The 22,282-nt window shown below is 38.4% G+C and overlaps 1 protein-coding gene across 4 annotated transcripts in view; it reads right to left on the bottom strand.

Moving 5' to 3' along the window:
* KIF4A (kinesin family member 4A) overlaps positions 1-22,282 on the bottom strand; it is a 127,906-nt gene that overhangs the window by 100,833 nt on the left and 4,791 nt on the right. For all 4 annotated transcript variants that reach the window (XM_049704577.1, XM_049704578.1, XM_004275779.4 and 1 more), the window contains exons 5-7: positions 21,469-21,561; positions 18,343-18,509; positions 18,014-18,108 (exon numbers count right to left, since the gene is read on the bottom strand). In XM_049704577.1, coding sequence (XP_049560534.1) covers positions 18,014-18,108; positions 18,343-18,509; positions 21,469-21,561 — 355 coding nt within the window. The remainder of the gene's footprint in view (positions 1-18,013; positions 18,109-18,342; positions 18,510-21,468; positions 21,562-22,282) is intronic.

Here is a 22,282-nt window from a genome sequence, read left to right as displayed (position 1 = left end):
GAGCCAAGTAGGTACTGCAGTCAGCCAAGACAATGAGGTCACAGGATGGGTCTGAGACCTGAGAATAAGGGGTGATGCAGGGTTTTTCATCTCTGGAACAGATGAGAGCTCTGGGCTACTGGCCTGGGGTCTGATGTAGGACAGCCAAAGTGCAAGGATGGGAACACAGTTCCTGGTGAAGACCTGGCCTGCAGGACTCTATGAACTCCTAGGGGACAGGTGATATTACCTATGTGAGTATGCCAGGTTTTCCTGGATCTGAAAATGCTGAGAAGAAACTGAAGAGTTGGATTGGGTCCTCCCCACCTTGAGACAAGGACAGCACCAGGGAACAAGAGTATAGAGAGGCCCCTCTTGATGCCTCCCAAGAGTGTGACAAGCTGACTGACAACATGCCTGCTGCTACAGTCCTGGCTCATGGGCAGAAATCACTGTGGCTTTTCCACTCAACATAGCTGCTACAATGTAAGGCACCCCAGCATTAGACGAGCCCCAATGAGCAAAGGAAAATAACAATACACATAAGGAGACCCAGAAACCAATAAAAGAAACAAGCAGAACGCTTAGAATAGGCCTTTTATAAAATAGAGTTGCTGAAAGGAAGCAGACAACTTAGCTTAAAAAAGATCTGTCAAGGAGATTAAAGTACAGCTTTACTTTCTGGAACTAAAAGAATTAGATACCATTTACCAAAACCAGTAGCTATTATCATTCCAAATATTAAAACACTAAAACTATTCCAATTAAAATCAGAAACTAGATTCCTCCCAAGGAAAGCAACTTTACAAGCGCAGGATGTGTCCTTCATCATGTTTCTTGCTAATAAACAAAAAATAAGAGAATTAAATAACAGGAACAAATATTGGCAAAGAGATAATTTTCGTTTTACTGATATGACTTTATACTAAGAAAATTTAAGACTTTAGTTAAAAAAAAAAGCTTAGAACAGAGCTATATGGATCAAGATGGATGAATCTCACAAACATAACACTGAGGAAAAAATCAGTGATGAAAAAACAAATACATTATGAAACCACTTATGAAAAGTTTGGAAACAGGCAAAATACCACTACATATCATTAAGGGATACAAGAATAAGGAAATTAATGGAAAAGATAAACACCACATTCAGAATGGTAGTTACTTTCACACCTCAATCTGATGCAACCTGCCCTGATTCCTTCACCAAAAACCTCAGTGGACAAATCCGTTTCTTTTCAGGCCTCATCTTATGTAACCACTCTGAAACATTTGACACAGGTAACAATCCCTTCGTTCTAGAAACTCTTATTTCGTTTTTTTAGCTACTACTATCCTGTGTCCCTTGAACCTCTTTAATTGGCTCCTTTACTCTTGACTCTTAAATATTAGTGCTCCTCATTAATATTTAGTGTTGGCTCTCTCAATATCTAGTCTTTCTCTACAAAACTCTCTCTGGGCAACCTCACCCATAGATTCCAAATATTTATCTCCAGCCCAGACTTTGCTTTTAAGTTCTAGTTCTGAATTTCCCCTTTCTTCCTGGACTTTTCTAATATGCATTCCAAATCTGACACATCCAAAATCAAACTCCTTATCTTTCTTTCTGCTGTCTGCTTCCTATATACCTGTGTCTTGCTTTCTCACTGGCTTCCCTTTCAGCTAAAGGCATCTCCCACTTGATCTAAGACTCAATTGTGATTTTGTCATAAACTTCTTTGCCTCATAAATCAAATCTGACACTTGAGTACACCTCCTTCCTCCACCCCCCGTAATGCAATATGCAACAAAATTCTGATGAGCCATATCCACCCACTGAAAATATCCTAGAGGGGCTAGCAACCTTCTTAGCTCTTGATAGGTAGAAAATGATTCCCTCTAACAGTGGGGGGCTTGGCTTTGGGAATGATATTTTGTTAGCTAAAGAAAACTTAATTCCGCTGGTACAAGTCACATTCCCACAAGCCTTTTCCACCCTCAAAAATCTGTCATACAGAGTGAAGTAAGTCAGAAAGAAAAAGACAAATACCGTATGCTAACACATATATACGGAATTTAAGAAAAAAAATGTCATGAAGAACCTAGGGGTAAAGCAGGAATAAAGACGCAGACCTCCTAGAGAACGGACTTGAGGTTATGGGGAGGGGGAAGGGTGAGCTGTGACAGGGCGAGAGAGAGTCATGGGCATATACACACTAACAAACGCAGTAAGGTAGATAGCTAGTGGGAAGCAGCCGCATGGCACAGGGATATTGGCTCGGTGCTTTGTGACAGCCTGGAGGGGTGGGATAGGGAGGGTGGGAGGGAGGGAGACGCAACAGGGAAGACATATGGGAACATATGTTTATGTATGACTGATTCACTTTGTTATAAAGCAGAAACTAATACACCATTGTAAAGCAATTATACCCCAATAAAGATGTTAAAAAAAATAAATAAATAAATAAATAAATAAGGAAATAAGGGGGCGGGCGGGACTGGGAAAAAAAAAAAAGGAAATAAAGGCTAAATTAAAAAAAATAAAAAGATTAGATGAGAAAAAAAAAAATCTACCTCAAATGATGACAATCACCCTAGCAAGCTCCTAGGTGGTCTTAGTTCATCTGAGCTTGTTTATAAATATCAGTAGGGCCCCTATATTCCTTATTAACCACCACTCAGAGCAAGTGAAACCACAGAAGATGGAATTAATAATTATTAAGAGGGTAATATATACTAGGAATTATGTTACATTTTTTTACAATATGAGTTCACTTAATCCTCACATCTTTGTGGGGGTATATATTCAAATCCTATTACACAAATGAGGAAATTGAAGCTCTGAAGTTAAAAAAAAAAAGGAACCTGGAATGTAGGGGCAAAACTCTCTAATGAAATTGAGTTAAATTCCTTTGAGAGCTCTTAAAAGTCTTTGAAGATGCTGCCAAGTGAGAAAGCTGGCAGCCACTTTTTTTTTTTTTTTACTGTATGATATCATTTATAGGTGGACATAAAAAAAAAACTGAACTCACAGAAACAGAGAGCAGAAAAGTGGTTGCCAGGGGCTTGGGGATGGAGGAAACAAGAAAATGTTGGTAAAAAGGTACAAATTTTCAGTTATAAGATTAATAATGTCTGAGAATCTAATGTATAGCATGGTGACTAAAATTGATTATACTGTATTGTATAATTGTACCAAGAGTACAACTTAAATGTAGATACTCTCACCAAAAAAAGTGATCAATGTGTTAATTAACTCAAGGGGGGTAATCCTTCCACAATGTATAAATATATCAAATTATCACATTGTACACTTTAATATCTTACAATTTTATTTGTCAATTAAACCTCAATAAAGCTGAAAAATAAGGGTAATTATTATTATTATTTTTTTTGCGGTACGCGGGCCTCTCACTGTTGTAGCCTCTCCCGTTGCGGAGCACAGGCTCCGGACGCGCAGGCTCAGCGGCCATGGCTCACGGGCCCAGCCGCTCCGCAGCATGTGGGATCCTCCCGGACCGGGGCACGAACCCATGTCCCCTGCATCGGCGGGCGGACTCCCAACCACTGCGCCATCAGGGAAGCCCAAGGGTAATTATTTTGATAATCCAGACATTATATAAGGCACCTACTAAGTTCCTGCAATTGATTAGGCTGGAGAACACAGATATGAAAAATAGTGAGGCAGTAGAATTGGGGGAACTTTTTCACAAGTTCACACTTGTTCAAGCACAGAGAGATCTGAAATGATTTTAGATTTCAAGCTTTTGTAATTAAGTCCAAACACACAAGGTGGTGCAATATATTAAATAGATATTTAGAAAAAGGGTAAGTTGTGACAAAGCGAGAGAGTGGCATGGACATGTATACACTACCAGACGTAAAATAGATAGCTAGTGGGAAGCAGCTGCATAGCACAGGGAGATCAGCTCGGTGCTTTGTGACCACCTAGAGGGGTGGGATAGGGAGGGTGGGAGGAAGGGAGACGCAAGAGGGAAGAGATATGGGAACATGTGTGTGTGTATGGCTGATTCACTTTGTTATAAAGCAGAAACTGGCACACCATTGTAGAGTAATTATACTCCAATAAAGAATAAAAAAAAAGAAAAAGAAACTTTGGAGAACTGGTAATGTGTTCAGTTTTAAACATTCTGAACTAGTGAGAAAACTAGTCTAAAAGGAAAGTTTCATTATGGTTAAGAAGTTCAGAGAAGCAGTTAAGGCAGGAGATTTAGGTATATTGTTTATCACCATACATAGAATTATAATACAGAAATTAGTTTAAAATTCTGAGAGTGGATAAGAAAGATAAGATGTAAGATTAGATTGAAAAGTTTTGTGTGGTATCCCACAGGGACCGATAATTAATTGTTCAAGTCAGTTACATTAACTCCAATCAGCAAATATATTATGCAGCCATTCTGTGCCAGGTACCATTCTAAGTTTTGAGGATACAATGGTAAAAAATATAAACTCACTGCCTTTCCTCTAAGAACCTATAGAATTCTTTGAGAACAGATCTTTATATCCATGATTAATAGTTTCCTATTACCTAGAACATATAATTTCAACTCCTACTTTTGGCATTTAATTATCTAAATGACTTGAATGAACCATTATTTACTGCTAATAGGCACATATACTTTTTGTTTACTCAGTGTAGTTTGACCCTTCTTCTGGAAACAGCAAGTTTTACTTAAAATTATTCTCTCCCCAACCCTCAATCTATGGGTTTACTTGGAGAGAGGGTGGAGTATTTGACCCCACCTGTAGTTCAGAGTGGGCATGTGACTGAAAGCCAGCCCATCTGAGCCTTTTATGTCAAAGACCACAGTTCAGAAGGGGACAACTGGCCCTAATCACACCATCCAGACCTGAAGAGACTTCTGGAGAAGGATGGTAATGTTGGAGGAGGTCATGGTGTAATGGGGAAGAACAAATCTGATTCCATAAGGGATCTGTTTCTTTTACTTTAACCTTTGTATTCTATTGCTTTTGCTACAAGTTAAGAATGTTGCTTATAGCCTGAAATATACAGGATATTCCATTCTCAAGGCTCTGCCCTTTAAAGATGTAACACTTTTCCATTCATATAGAGATAAAATGTTGCAGAACAGAGAATACCATTTGTCTTATTGGAGGTTTATAGGAACACTGTGACCAGACCTACTTAGACAGCTACAAGATCAATGGATTCTGGCACCAAGAAGTTTGTAGCAACAACCATACACACGCACTCCTTTTCGTATAAGAGAAGCTTGAATTCTAACTCTGGGAAGATGGTTCTTTGGGATACTAATCCACCATCTTCTTGATCTGCTGGCTTTCCGAATAAAGTCACTATTCTTTGCCCCAACAATGCATCTCTTTATTTATTGGCCTGTTGTGCAGCGAGCAGTTCAAGCTTGGACTCAGTAATACTGGAGAGGATATTACCATAGATTGACCCATGAAATGGACCTGGGCATCTGGGGGCTCCTCATCCCCTTCCCTGTCCTTGGAACTTATGTGCTGTCCACCATTCCCACAGCTAGAGCCATTTTCAAGAATGCAGCCTTGAGAGAGTAAGGTTGTATTGAGACCATATGGACAGTGTACATGACTAAACTCAGTTAAGCCTCTATATAAACTTTAAGATTCTGGTGGGCAGGTGTGGAGATCCATGTCTTGCAGCTGCCCAACACAAGCCTCATGTTAAGTTCCCTTGCTTATTAAATCTGCCACCTACCAATCTGGAATGGCCCAGCAGCCACTTCTGAGTCTATCACTGGTGGATCAGAAATGGCAAAATCCTTGAGACTGAAAGCAGATGAATTGGACTAACAGAAGAAAAAATATACAGGAGAGAACTGCTATGAAAAGGTGGCACCAACTCTAAGGGTAGTGTAGACTTGAAGGTAGTGGATCTAGCAAACAAGAGGGAGCCTTGGGATAACAATCAAGGTAATTGGTTGTAGTACCAGAGTAGGAGTAGGCCATTGGGCTAGTAGCCAATGATATGTCAGGAATAAGTCCAAACACAAACATAAAAACATGTAGAATAAAACCCTCTGTTAAAAGAGAACACCCAATTGGGCATAAATGAATGAATGAATGAATGAATGAACTCAAGATACATGGTTTCAATTAAGGGATACAAAAAGACATACCAAGCAAGGGCTAACAAAGAGAAAGTAGGTGAAGAAATATTAATCAGATACAATAGATATAATCATCTAAGAAGATATATGCCATGACACTTTATGCAGCCAGCAACATAGCTTAAAAATATATAATACAGGGGGCTTCCCTGGCAGCGCAGTGGTTGAGAGTCCACCTGCTGATGCAGGGGACACAGGTTCATGCCCCAGTCCAGGAAGATCCCACATGCTGCGGAGCGGCTAGGCCCGTGAGCCATGGCCGCTGAGCCTGCGTGTCCAGAGCCTGTGCTCCGCAACGGGAGAGGCTACAACAGTGAGAGGCCCGCGTACCGGAAAAAAAAAAATATATATATATATGTATATATATATATATATATATACATATATATATATATTATATATATATAAAATACATAAACAAAGAAATACAAGGAGAAACTGATAAATCCTTGGTCATAATGTAAGAAAATAGCATATTAAGTAAATAACAAGACAGGACATGGAGACTCTGAATAATACAATTAATGAGTTTATCTAATAGTTATACATAGAACTATATACCTAGCAGAAAACACCCTCTTTTCAAATATACATGGAATATTAACAAAGCTCAAACAAGAGTCAGACAAAATTTCAAAAAACAGAAATCACACACATTCATTGATCTTAATGCAACAAATCAGAAATTAACAACAAAAGAATACACAGAGACACCTTCTACCTAACTCTTAGGTTAAAGAGGAAATTAAAAAGGAAATCTCCTATTTAAAAATGAACAGTTAGAGTACTATTTCTCAAAATTATATGATTATATCCAAGTGGTACTTAGAGGAAAATGTATAGTTTTAAATAGATCTTTTGGGACTTCCCTGGTGGCGTAGTGGTTAAGAACCCGCCTGCCCATGCAGGGGACACGGGTTCGATCCCTGGTCTGGGAAGATCCCACATGCCGTGTAGCAACTAAGCCCGTGTGCCACAACTACTGTGCCTGTGCTCTAGAGCCCACGTGCTGCAACTACAGAAGCCCGTGTGCCTAGAGCCCGTGCTCTGCAACAAGAGAAGCCACCGCAATGAGAAGTCTGCGCACCGCAACGAAGAGTAGCCCCCGCTCACCACAACTAGAGAAAGCCTGCACACAGCAACGAAGACCAGACGCAGTCAAAAATAAATTAAAAATATATATATATATATATAAAACTTGGCAAAATCTTCGAACCAAAACAAGGAGAGCATACATACAAAAAAAAGTTATAGGTTACTCTCTCATAGGAACAGATATATAAATGCCCTAAATTGGAAACTAGTATGTGAATCCTGCAATGTACAGAAAGAGTAATTTATCATGATCAACTGGGGATGATTCAATGACAGAAAATTTATTTTTACAATTTATTCTATCAATAGGTTGAAAAAAAGAAAAACTACATGTTCATTAATGCCCAATCAATGATAAAATTCAATAATCATTTCTTATTTTAAATATATATAATTCTTAGCAAACTAGGACTAAAACTAGGACTTCCTTAACTTGATAAAGGCTATCTGCCAGTAGACTAAGGTGAAACACTAGCAATGTTCTGGTTAGAGCAAAAAAAAGAAAAAAAGAGATGAGAATGGTTACTATCATTGGTACTATTCAAGCTTACACTGGAAAAGATATGAAAAGAAATAAGATATAAATGTTGGAAAGGAAGAGGCCAAAGTATGTACTTGAAAATAACGTGAATACCTACCTAGGAAATCCAAGAAACACAACTGACAAATTATGGGAAACTAAGAATGCAATTCAGCCATGTGGTTGGATATAAGATGGAAATTTGAAAATTAATACTTTTCTTAAACAGGATTAGAAAATAAAAATAGAAAACGAGGTATTCAAAATAGCAACAAAAACTATAATATTCCAGAATAGGCCTACCAGGATATGTGGTGTAAGAATTACATTAAGAAAACTACAAAGCTTACTGAAAGACATAAAAGAAGACTTGAATAAATGTGGAGAGATCATGCTCATGGATGGGTAGGCTCAGTTATACTTAATCTATAAGCTGAATTTAAGTTCTCAATAAAAATCCCAAAAAGATTTTTCATAGAACCTGACAACTTGATTCTAAAATTCACCTGGACAAGAAAATAATCAAAACAGTTCTGATAAAAGAAAAGTGAGGTGAAACTTGCCCTCCCAGAGATTAATATATACTGTGATGAACTGTATTTATTAAAAGGTTTGGGACTTCCCTGGTGGCGCAGTGGTTAAGAATCCGCCTGCCAATGCAGGGCACACGGGTTCGAGCCCTGGTCCGGAAAGATCCCACATACCGCGGAGCAACTAAGCCCGTGCGCCACAACTACTGAGCCTGCACTCTAGAGCCCGTGAGCCACAACTACTGAAGCCCGTGCACCTAGAACCCGCGCTCCACAACAAGAGAAGCCACCACCGTGAGAAGCCCGTGCACCGCAACGAAGAGTAGCCCCCACTCGCAGCAACTAGAGAAAGCCCTTACGCAGCAACAAAGACCCAACGCAGCCAAAGATAAATAAATAAATAATTTTAAAAAATAATAATAAAAAATAGGGCTCCCCTGGTGGTGCAGTGGTTGAGAGTCCGCCTGCCAATGCAGGGGACATGGGTTCGAGCCCTGGCCGGGAAGATCCCACATGCCGCGGAGCAACTGGGCCCGCGTGCCACAACTGCTGAGCCTGCGCTCTAGAGCCCGTGAGCCACAACTACTGAAGCCCGCACGCCTAGAGCCCGTGCTCCACAACAGGGGAAGCCACAGCAATGAGCAGCCCGTGCACCACAATGAAGAGTGGCTCCCGCTCGCCGTAACTAGAGAAAGCCCACGCGCAGCAACGAAGACCCAACGCAGCCAAATATAAATAAATAAATAAATAAATAAAATTTATTAAAATAATAATAATAATAAATAAAAGGTTTAAGAATAAACAAATTCACTAATAGGGCAGAATAGTGTCCAGAAATAGACACACACACATATGGTCAACTCAATACACCAATATACTAAGGCAGTTCAGTAGGTAAAGGACCTTCTTTTTAATAAATGGTGCTAGAAGGGCTGGATATTCATGGGGGGGTGGAGGATGATCTTCAACCCCTATCTCACTTTATAACCAAAAACTAATTCAAGATAGATTATACAACTAATGTAAAAGCTAAAACTATAAAGCTTCAAGTAGAAAACATAGGAAATTATCGTCATCACTTTGGGTATGCAAAGGTTTCTTGGACAGGATACCAACAGCTCTAAGCATTAGAGAAAAAAAACGATAAACTGAACTTCATCAAAATTAAAATTTTTGTGCAAATCAAAACTACAATAAGATACCACCTCACACTGGTCAGAAAGGCCATCATTAAAAAGTCTACAAATAACAAATGCTGGAGAGGGTGTGGAGAAAAGGGAACTCTCCTACACTATTGGTACAAATGTAAGTTGGTGCAGCCACTATGGAAAACAGTATGGAGGTTCCTCAAAAAACTAAAAATAGAGTTGCCATATGATCCAACAATCCCACTCCTGGGCATATATCCAGACAAAACTATAATTCAAAAAGATACATGCACCCCTATGTCCATAGCAGCACTATTCACAATAGCCAAGACATGGAAACAACCTAAACGTCCATCGACAGATGAATGGATAAAGAAGATGTGGTACATATATACAACTGAATACTACTCAATCATAAAAAAGAATGAAATAATGCCATTTGCAGCAACATGGATGAGCCTAGAGATTATCATACTAAGAGAAGTCAGAAAGAGAAAGACAAATAACCATATGATATCACTTATATGTGGAATCTAAAATATGACACAAATGAACATACCTATGAAAGAGAAACAGACTCACAAACATAGAGAACAGACTTGTGGTTGCCAAGGGGGAGGAGGGAGTAGGGGAGGGAAGGATTGGGAGTTTGGGATTAGTAGATGTAAAGTATTATATTAAACAACAAGGTCCTACTGTATAGCACACTATAGTCAATATCCTATGATAAACCATAATGGAAAAGAATATGAAAAAGAATATATATATGTATAAACTGAGTCAGTTTGCTGTACAGTAAAAATTAACACAACACTGTAAATCAACTATACTTAAATAAAATTTTTTTAAAAAGCTGTGATGGGGAATTCCCTGGCGGTCCAGTAGGTAGGACTCAGTGCTTTCACTGCCGTGGCCCAGGTTCAGTCCTTGGTCTGGGAACTAAGATCCCACAAGCTGCGTGGTGCAGCAAAACAAAACAAAAACAAACAACAGAAAACTATAATGAGATGTATTTGATGCCCACTAGAATTTCTAAGACATCTTTATTTATGAAGCTGTGATAAGATGGAACTTTCAATAACATTGCTGGAGCATAAAACAGTACAAACCATATTACAGAATTGTTAGGCACTTTCTTATAAAATTAAGCATATATCTACCTCTTCCACTCCTAGGTAATTACCCAGGAGAAATGAAAATGTATGTTAACAAAAAGACCTGTACACGAATGTTCAGGGCAGCCTTATTCATAATAGCTAAAAACTGGAAATAACCCTAATTTCCATCAATAGGAAAACTGAAGAACAAATAGTGGTATAATCATATAATGGAATACTACTCAGCAGTACAAAGGAACACATTATTAATCGAAGCAAGAACATGAAAAAAATCTGCCCAAAAAATCTTAAGTTGAGCAAAAGAAGCCAGACACATGAAAAAATTATATGATTCCATTTCTATGAAGTCTAAGAACATGTAAAATTAATCTATGGTGATAGAAGTCAGAAAGTGGTTGCTTAAAGTGGAATGTGGGAAGGGTGGATTGACTGGAAAAAACACAAGAGAACTTTCTAGGGGAGATGGAAATGTTTTTTATCACGTTTTCATTGGTATTTACATGAGGGCATATAACTATCAAAACTCAAGAAATTGAGCATTTAAAATATGGGCATTTTATTGCGTATAAACTTTACCTCAAGAAAAAAGTATATAGGAAGAAATACACACATAAGACATGAATCGAAAGATTAAAAAAGTTAAAAAATGAGACTAAGAAAAATATATGCAACAAGGGATTAATATCTAGAATACAGAAACAACTCCTGAAGTCAACAGGAAAAATAACAAGAAAAACAAGAAAAAGTCAACCTGAAAGAAAAAAAACCAAAACAAAGGGTATGAGCAGGGAATTCACAGAAATGGAAAGAGAAATGGCCAGTAACATAAAAAGATGCTTAATTTCATAAGTAATTGGGGAAATACAAGTTCTATAAAAATAACATGCAATGTTCAAGATAGGGGAAAATAAAAAAGGTCAATAATATCCAGTATTGTCAACGGTACAGTGAAACATAGTCTCATATATTGTAGGTATGTGCATACTGGGACAGACATTTTAGAGGACAATATTTAGCAGTATTTAAAAATCTGAAATGTGTACACCCTTCAAACTAGCAATTTCTCTTCCATGTATATAACCTAGAGAATACTCTCACTTGTATATCACATACAAGGCTATTGACTGAGGCATCATTTTGCAATAGCCAGGAACTGAACAACCTAAATGTCAGTCAAAACAGGAATAAACAAACAAGGTAGACTTTGTATACTGTGGAATCCTAGATAGCAGTTGTAAAAATGAGATAGACTTATATACTAATACAAAAAGATTTCAAACATATATTGCTGAGATAAAAGCAAGCTGAAAAACAATATATGCAGTATGATAGCATCTATCTTTAAAAACAACAGGAAAGGGCTTCCCTGGTGGCGCAGTGGTTGAGAGTCCGCCTGCCGATGCAGGGGACACGGGTTCGTGCCCTGGTGTGGGAAGATCCCACATGCCGCGGAGCGGCTGGGCCCGTGAGCCACGGCCGCTGAGCCTGCACGTCCGGAGCCTGTGCTCCGCAACGGGAGAGGCCACGACAGTGAGAGGCCCGCGTACCGCAAAAAACAAAAACAAACAAACAAAAAACAGGAAACACCAATAAAAATATATACACAGAAAAACATCTTGAATGCTACCCACCAGGCAGGTAAAAGTAGTTACCTCTAGATTAGGATTAGGTGGTAAATCAAGGGGGATTTTATCTTCATCCATATTGCTTATGTTTGTATACCAGGAATTGATTCATGTACTACTTGTGTAATTAAAAGGAAATAAATTGATTTAGCAATGCCAAAATTTTAAAAGGCATATAACAAATGTATTACTAAATGTGTGTGTGTATATATATATATATATATATATATATATATATACACACGTATATAGAAAAATATCTGGTGATGATACACACCCAACTTAATAGCCATGGTCAAACAAGAGCCTGGCTGAAAACTTAAAAGGAAGATCTGGGGAGTGAAATGTCCACTGGGGACTTTATTTTATTTTTTTAATATATTTTTAAAAAATAAATAAATTATTTATTTATTTTTGGCTGTGTTGGGTTTTTGTTGCTGTGTGCGGGCTTTCTCTAGTTGCAGCAAGTAGGGGCCACTCTTCGTTGTAGTGCACGGGCTTTTCATTGTGGTGGCTTCTCCTGTTGCAGAGCACGGGCTCTAGGCACTCGGGCTTCAGTAGTTGTGGCACACGGGCTTAGTTGCTCCGCAGCATGTGGGATCTTCCCAGACCAAGGTTCGAACCCATGTCCCCTGCACTGGCAGGCGGATTCTTAACCACTGCACCACCAGGGTAGTCCCTCCACTGGGAACTTTACTTTATTTAATTTATTTTTTAACATCTTAATTGGCGTATAATTGCTTTACATTGTTGTATTAGTTGCTGCTCTATAACAAAGTGAATCAGCTCTACGTAAACATATATCCCCATATCCCCTCCCTCTTGCGTCTCCCTCCCACCGTCCCTATCCCACCTCTAGTCCACTGGGGACTTTAAAAAGCTCTGATATATTGCTGGAGAAAGCCATGTGCATGCTCAGGAAAGACCTAAAAATGTCAGTAAAGACCTAAAAGGCCCTCATCTTGTACCCTCTGGCTGACTTTGAGACCCTGCTCAAGAAGTAGAGACTAAGAGTTGTAAAGAACCTTAGCATTTAAGGTAAGCCGCAACACAAACTCAGAGCCCTAGGCAAATGCTGGAAGAGTTATAGGTTAAAGGCATTTAAGGAAATGAGACCAATCACTAGCTAACTACTAAAGTAACTGAGCAGACACTTCTGTGACCACAAACTATAGGGAGTTGTAGAATTAGTCCAGTAAAGTCATTAAAGGTATAAAAACAGTAAGTTAGATTTATTTTAGGAATACAAGATGGCTTAGCATCCAAAAAGCAATTAATGCAATATACCAACAGAAGAACCAAAATAACGTGATCATGTCAATAGATGATGAAAAAACATTTGACAAATTCATGATAAAAACACTCAATGAACTAGGTATAGAAGGGAATTTCCTCAACCTGGTAGGGGCATCTGTGAAAAACCCCCAGCTAACATCATACCTAATAGTAAAAGACTGAATGCTTTTCCCCTAAGATCAGGAACAAGACAACAATATCCACTCACGCCACTTCTATTCAACATTGTACTGGAGGTTCTAGCCAGGACAGTTAAACAAGAAAAGGAAATAAAGGTATCCAGATCAGAAAGGAAGAAGTAAAACCATCTCTGTTCACAGATGACATGATTTTGTAAACAGAAATCCTGAAGAATCCATCAAAAAAACTATTAGAAATAACAAGCTCAGCAAGCTTGCAGGCACAAGATCAATATACAAAGCTCAATAAATAATTTGAAAATGAAATTAAGTAAAAACAATTTCATTTACAAAAGCATTGAAAAGAATAAAATATTTAGGAGTAAATTTAACAAAAGTGTAAAACTTGTACTCTGAAAATTAAAAAAAATTTCTATTGAAAGATATTAAAGAAGACCTAAATAAATGGAAAGACATCTGATGTTTATGAATTGAAGGACTTGAAAGAATTGAAAGATGCCAACACTCCCTAAATTGATCTACAGATTCAACACAATCCCTGTGAAAATCCCAGCTGGCTTCTTTGCAGAATATGACAAGCTGACCCTAACATTCATTTGAAAATGCAAAGGACCCAAAACAGCCAAAACAATCTTGAAAAAGAACAAAGCTGGAGCCCTCACACTTCCCCATTTCAAAATTTATTACAAAGCTACAGTAATGAGGACAGTGTAGTAATGGCATAAGGATACACATATAGATCAATGGAATAGAACTGAGAGTCCAATTGCTTCTTGACAAGGATGCCAAGACAATTCAATGGGTAAAGAATAGTCTTTTCAAAAAATGATGCTGGGATAACTGAATATCTACATGCAAAAGATTAAAGTTTGGACTGCCACTTTACACTATATACAAAAATTAACTCGAAATGGATCTCCGACCTATATTTAACATTGAAAACTATAAAACTCTTAGAAGAAAACAGAGACGTAAATCTTTGTGACCTTGGATTAGGCAATGATTTTTTAGATATGATGCCAAACACCAAGCAACAAGAGAAAAAACAGATGAATGGAATTCATCTAAAAATTTTAAATGTGTGCTTCAAAGGACATCTTCAATAAAGTGAAAAAGCAACCCAAAGAATGGAAGAAAACATTTGCGAAGCATAATATAACTGATATGGGGCTAGTATCCAGAATGTGTAAAGAACACACACAACTCAACAATAAAAAGATAAATAACCCAATTTAAAAAATGGGCAATGAATCTGAATGGACATTTTTCCAAAGATGATACACGAATTGCCAAGAAGCGCATGAAACATTATTAGCCGTCAGGGAAATGCAAACCAAAACCACAACGAGGTACCACTTCATACTCACTAGGATGGCTATAATTAAAGACATAATAAAACTAAGAATATGGAGAAATTACAATCCTTTATATATTGTTGGTAAGAAGGTAGAATAGGTACAGTTGCTATGAAAAACAGTCTGACAGTTCTTCAAAAAGTTAAACATAGAGTTATCATTTGACTGAGCAATTCCACTTAGGTATATACCCAAGAGAAATAAAAACACACATCCACACGGAAACTTGTACATCAGTGCTCATAGCAGCATTACTAATAAAAACCAAAAGTGGAAACAACCCAAATGTCCATCAACAAATGAATGGATAAATAAAAACTCAATATATTCATGTAGTGGAATATTGTTTGGCAATAAAAAGGAATGAAGTACTGATACATGTTACAACATGGATGAACCTTGAAAAGATGTTAAATGAAAGAATCCAGTCACAAAAGATCACATATTGTATGATTACATTTATATGAAATGTCCAGAATAGGCAAATCCATAAAGATAGAAGGATTAGCCACTGCCTGGAGGTGGGGTGGTGGGGGGTGGACAATGGAAAAAAATGAGTGACTGCTAATGGGTATAGGTTTCTTTTGGGGGTGATGAAAATATTCTAAAATTTATTGTGGTGATAGTTGTACAACTTTGTGAATATACTAAAAAATCACTGAATTGTACACATTAAAAAAGTGGGTTTTATGGTATATTAATTACATATTAATTTTTTTTTAAAGAAATTTAAACAGCTACCATATGACCCACGTATAACACTCCTAGGTTATACCTAAAGAGAAATTAAAACATTTGTCCACACAAAAACTTATATATAGATGTTCACAGAGCAATATTCAAAATAGTCAAATTGGATACAACTGATGAATGGGCAAACAAAATGTTGTATATCTGGGGCTTCCCTGGTGGCGCAGTGGTTGAGAGTCCGCCTGCCGATGCAGGGGACACGGGTTCGTGCCCCGGTCCGGGAGGATCCCGCGTGCTGCGGAGCGGCTGGACCCGTGAGCCACGGCCGCTGAGCCTGCGCGTCCGGAGCCTGTGCTCCGCAACGGGAGAGGCCACAGCAGTGAGAGGCCTGCGTACCGCAAAAAACAAACAAACAAAAATGTTGTATATCTGTACAATGGAATATGATTTAGCAATAAAATGAAGTGATGATATACACTGCAACATGGATGATCCTTGAAAACCTTATGTTAAGTGAAATAAGACAGTCACAAAAGACCATAAATTATATGATTCCATTTGTATGAAATATAGGTTAGTGGTTGCCTAGGGCTAGAAAATGGGGTTGGGATGGGGAGTGACTGCTAATGGGTATGAGTTTCTTTTTGGAGGTGATGAAAATGTTCTAAAATTAGATTGTGGTGATGGTTGCACAACTCTGAATATACAAAAGTCCACTGAAATGTACAGTTTAAACAGGTGAATTTTATGGCATGTGAATTATATCTCAATAAAGCTGTTAAAAAAAACTCAGAGGGCTTCCCTGGTGGCGCAGTGGTTAAGAATCCGCCTGCCAATGCAGGAGACATGGGTTCGAGCCCTGGTCTGGGAAGAGCCCACATGCGGCAGAGCAACTAAGCCCGTGTGCCACAACTACTGAGCCTGAGTGCCTAGAGCCGTGCTCCACAACAAGAGAAGCCACTGCAATGAGAAGCCTGCGCACCACCACGAAGAGTAGCCCCTGCTTGTTGCAACTAGAGAAAGCCTGCGTGCAGCAACAAAGACCCAACACGGCCAAAAATAAATAAATTAAATAAATAAATTTAAAAAACAAAAAATAAAAAACCTCAGACTGTACACCTAAAAAAAGATAGAGGAGGCAAAAGAACCTTTAAAAATAGTCTTAAGAAGGATAAATCTCAAAGTTCAAACATAGAACAAAAAGGGCACTTTTAAATACATTCAGAACAAAAAGCTGAATGAGGAAGAAATAGGTCTCTGCCCTGTGCCAGCAGTATAATAATGATAAATGACAAAGAGGTAAAATTCCTCAATTACTATTTCTGCTTCTGCCTTCTCAGTTCCCAAGAGGGAACTGAAGCCCAATATGAGTAAAGAATCATTGTAGTAAGGTAGTAAGCAAGAACTCAGCTACTTTAATAAGAGTTCAAATGTCTTGGACCAGATGAATTATAGCTGAGGGAACTGAGAGTAATTTCAAACAAGAACACTGAAGCTATGTCAATGATATTTGAGGAATCACAGAGAAGGATGTTCCGGAAGACTGGGCAGATGTAATTTCAATTTTCGAAAAAAGAGAGGTAAGTTAATTCCATAAATTACACACCAGTCAGTTTGATATAAGTCTTCTAGATTATTATAGAGATGGCTGGCAAGAACCTAGAAATGGAAGAATAAGCACTAGAAGCCAGCTTGAATTCACTTAGAAAAAGTCAATTTAGGCTAATCCTTCTTTCTTTTTTGTACTGTTACTAAGCTGGTAGCTATGAAAAATATGGTAGACATATAGTATATCTGGACATTAGCAAGGCATTTGAAAAAATCTTTTATGAGATCCTTAAGTACAAAATTGAGAAATGGGAGCTGGTTGTTAATTTTTGTTAGCTAGATTAATAACTGCTTGAAAGACCATTCCCAAAGCATGCAGATTACCAGGTCATTATCATGCTAGACGCAGGTTTCTAATAGTGTATACCATGGGGTTCTCCTAGCCTTAGGAGCTTCATCATTTATATCCAACCACTTAAATGAAGATATGGAAACCATGCTGATGAGGTTTATAAGTGACAACATCTGGGAAGGATAGTGAATACTTGGGATGACAGAATCAGGATATTGATTTTAATTATAAGTAGTTGGGAGTAACAAAACAAAACAAAAACTAAAACTTGCCTGGGCCAGATGAAATCAAACCAAGGACCAGATCCAAATCTCACACCTAAATTAGAAAATGAGTGCAAGGGAGAGAAACAATTTTTCACTGTTTCTGAAATCAGCCTCAAACTTGAATTGTAGTTACTGTTAGAATGTGACCTGAAATATTCCGGTCAAGACACCAACAACAGCAGTAAGAGTACTAGAAGTTTTTATCTATGACTGTAGCCTTAATTATTCTCACCCTCTTTTAGACGATCCCCTTCGGCCTTGGTTTTCTTCTGTCTTTCTGATCCAGCAAGGTCTACAAGATGCAGCTTGGAGCGAAAGCTGCTATTCCTGTGATGATAACAGGACACAAGTGAGAATGGTACACAAGCTTGAGGGTAGGTGAGTATCAAAGCTCACCTGCCAGTTCTCATTTTCTTTCACATCAGTCCAAATGGCTCCATTCATTACTCATGCTCAGAGTACTGATGTCTGGTTATTTTTCAAATCAAGAAGCAAGCTATTATTCAACTTTAGTATAACTAATGTTAAAAATCTTGACTCTTACTTGTAACTTGAACTTACTTGTCACTTTTCTTTCTTTGCTCTATGGAGATTGTAAAGATGGCATGAGATCGGGATGACTGGGAGTTCATAGCTGTGGAGGCCACAGTCCTACAGTTGTTGCCCTGCTCCAAACAGGAAACAGTATCCAGGGCAACTAAAACAGTCTTCTCAGTGAGTCCCACAATCTAATTCAGAGAAAGAAAAAACTCTCTTATGATTCGACTTCAAATACTTCATCAGAAATATAAGGATTGGTGGTTTAAAAAATAATGCCTTGATGTTCCAGTAGAACCTCAATAAATAGTCACAGTAATAAGGGCTGGGTTGTTTTAAAAATTTATTTTATTTATTTTTGGCTACGTTGGGTCTTCATTGCTGTGTGTGGGCTTTCTCTAGCTGTGGTGAGTGGGGGCTACTCTTCGTTGCGGTGCATGGGCTTCTCGTTGCGGTGGCTTCTCTTGTTGTGGAGCACGGGCTCTAGGTGTGTGGGCTTCAGTAGTTGTGGCTCACAGGCTCTAGAGCGCAGGCTCAGTAGTTGTGGCGCACGGGCTTAGTTGCTCCATGGCATGTGGGATCTTCCTGGACCAGGGCTCGAACTCATGTCCCCTGCACTGGCAGCTGGATTCTTAACCACTGTGCCACCAGGGAAGTCCCATAAGGACAGTTTTAACTAGCAACTCTGTGATCACTGCAAACCAAGGTCTCCAGTCTTCGCTGGGTACCTCCAAAACAAGGATGCCAGTCAATACTAGAGCTACAAAAGACCTCTAGATTTTATGGTAGCAATGGATATGTGCCTTCCAGGGAGCCCCAAGTGAAGGTAAGTTTTGGCCCTAAGGACAGCAAGGGCAACACAAATAGCTATGGTTATTTCTCTTTGCTACATTCTCCTCCATGTGGCCCTGTGTTCCTCCCTATATCTTGGACCCATTTTATACCTCATACTCACTAGGGAAAATAGCATGGTACAATTTCCACTGGATTAGGAAGCCAGGAAAACAGGGTCCTAGGCTTGGTACTGTATCTACCCAGGAGAATTTGTACAAGTTAAAATTTCCTGGAGCCTCTGGAGATTGAACTAGATGATTATGAAGTCCCTTCTAGCCTCAATATGCTATGATTTTATTACCCCATAGCTCCCAAATCTATATCTGTGGCCCTAATTTCTAGTCCTATACTTCAAATTGCCTGCTACTTACACTTTGACATCAGTAAATTATGAAACCAAACTCATCTTCCTTCCACCAATACTGATTCTCTCCACTACTTCGTTTCTACTAAGATCGCTATTCTCAAAACCTCAGATTCGCCTTTAATTCCTGCTATTCCCCCATATCTCACCTATCACCAACTCCCAGTCATTCTTCTTTTGAATCCATTGTTTCCTTTTCCTTTCCACATCTACCTGCCTAATCCAGGCCCATATTACTTCACGCCTGAAAAATAAGGCAACATTTCCCTAAATTTTCCTTCCTCATCCTAGTTTTTCTCCTTTTCAATCCATTCTTGTTTAGCCTTCCAAAAGTCCTGCTTCCTAAAATGTCACCAAACTCCTAAGCCCTATGCTAGATAATGAGGGTACAAAGAGATTTTAAGATACTCTCCTAACCTCCCGGGAGCTAACCTAGTCGGAGATATACACGTAAGATAAAAACTTGGTAAAAGTAGCCAGTGCAATCCTTCATTTGGAAGTATTAAGTAGCTTACATACTATTCACAGGGATAGAAACTAAGCTCTTTAGCCTGGCTTCATAATCTGGTCCTAACATACCTCCTATTACTTCCCAACCCATATCCTCTAATGCAGACAGACCGATCTAGTCTTATTACCCCCAGGAATATATTTTCTGCTTTCCTGCTTAAGCTATTCCTTACTACAAGAATAACCTTACTTCTTTACTTACTTATATTCCATCCATCCCAACTGAAGAGTGCTCACAAACTTGTCCTTACCCTTCCCAATTTGAGTCAGAAACTTAACACTTCTCTGTATTGCAAACTTTCCCTCAAATAGTGCTTGGGATTTAATTCCTGCCTTGGTATAGGACATATAAAAGATCTTAGTACTGGGTCAAGAGCCGGCTCAGTACCAACATTCTTTCTGGTGACAGCATGCATTTTACCCAGGTTTCTTATCCCCACTATCCAAACTGTCTTTCTGTAACCCACGCTTATCAGGCTTTCAAAATAAGTCTGATTCTTCAAGCCTTGCTTTAGTGCCTGGCTAATGACCTAACGACCCAGAAGGAAAAATATTTCTGTAGCATAGGCATCTGCCCCTCAAGCACCTGCACCCTAAATTTCAGCTTTCTCTGCAGGGAAGAGAAGAAGGAGAGAAAGATGGATAAAGTATTATTTTACCGAGTTTTCCTAAGTCTGTACTACCCTATTCTCATCTACTTCCCACCTCAAATTCTCCCACTCCTGAATACTCAAGCTGCTGCTAGAACCAAGCTCTGCCTGTTTTCAACACTGGCTCCTGGATTTGGTCCACTCCCATATACAATACTCCCAACCTTGCCTCAAACTTTGTTCAGCTACAGCTCCTCAGCCTACATCTATACCATGTGATGGAAGCCTCTCAAATAAGCGATCTCTTCTTCCTATGGTACTTATAAATTTAAAATTTTTGTATCGTCTTACTTTCTAAATATCATTCCAGAGATCTAGCACAATGTCTATTACATTGTTGTCTAACAGAATTTACTATGACCATGTTTTATATCTATGCTATCCAATACAGTAGCCATTAGTCACGTAGCTATTGAGCACTTGATATGTGGCTGGTAACTGAGGGACTGAATTTCAAATTATATTCAATTTTAGTTCATTTAAGTTTAAATAGCCATTTGTGGCTAGTGGCTACCATACTGGACAGCCCAGCCTCAGAACTCTGTAAATAGCCAATAAATATTTAATTGATATTAGCATTCCTTCAAGAGGTAATAGGAAGGTGATAAAACTTCTTTCCCCACAAAAGTTCCCATCTAGGAATTCTAGGTTAACAAAGGGAATTAGGACCACACAAAATCTGAAGGACTGAGATGTTAGTAGTGATTTAAAACCACAGTGGCAAATAAAAGGAGTGTGAACTTTAGTAGTGGCCAACATTTTAAAATAACATCAAATGAGAGAAAAACACACCTTTATGCCTTCCTTAGGATCCTCCCGTATATTTATTTGAGGGGCTTTCTCACGAGATGGGCACAGAAGATCCAAGATTTCTTCATTGTAAATCTGGTATTGTTGAAAACAAAGTGGTAAAAACAAGATGTTAACAGTGGTAATTGAGGAGTGGTGGGACCACAGGTAATTTTTAAAATTTTTTATGACTTTCTGTATTAAAAAATTTTTTTGCAACAAACATACTATTTTTATAATTAAGAAAAGGATTTTAACACTACATGTAACCATTTGATACTCATAGGAATAAATTCACATATTACTTGTAACAAAATTGAGACTGCTCTCTTGAGAGAGTGTTTCTCAGGAATAGCAGACACGATGAAAGCTACATGGGTGCCCAAATTCAGTTCTTTGATGGTGTCATGACAACATCACCTTCACCAATTTTGTTAAAATGTAAGCAATGGGTCCTTAGTGGAGGGTGGAAGTGGGAAGCAAAAGGGAGAGGTAGCAACCAATATTTCAACAACAACCAGAACTTTAAGTACTAAAACAGTGTTTGCACATAGTAAGCACCACATTTGTTTGCTATTATTGCTGTTGCTACTATTTAATATAGCAGGTTCCTAAGTTATTTTTACATTTGGTCACCTTGGCCACAACTGGGTTAATCAAGAGTTTCAAGAAGGTTAATCTTAATGATGTTTAACTCCCCATCTTCCACCTCTATACCTCCTATACCAACTAACATATTGAGATTCAACTTCAGGATGAAGTATTCACATACTATTTATAATTGCATGTTTAAATTATATACATTTAATTATTGCTC

This window comes from Orcinus orca, chromosome X, assembly GCF_937001465.1.
Source record: "Orcinus orca chromosome X, mOrcOrc1.1, whole genome shotgun sequence".
In the NCBI taxonomy this organism is placed as follows: domain Eukaryota; kingdom Metazoa; phylum Chordata; class Mammalia; order Artiodactyla; family Delphinidae; genus Orcinus; species Orcinus orca.
The sequence above is the reverse complement of the archived record's forward strand: the minus strand, read 5'-3'. Positions and strand labels throughout refer to the sequence as shown.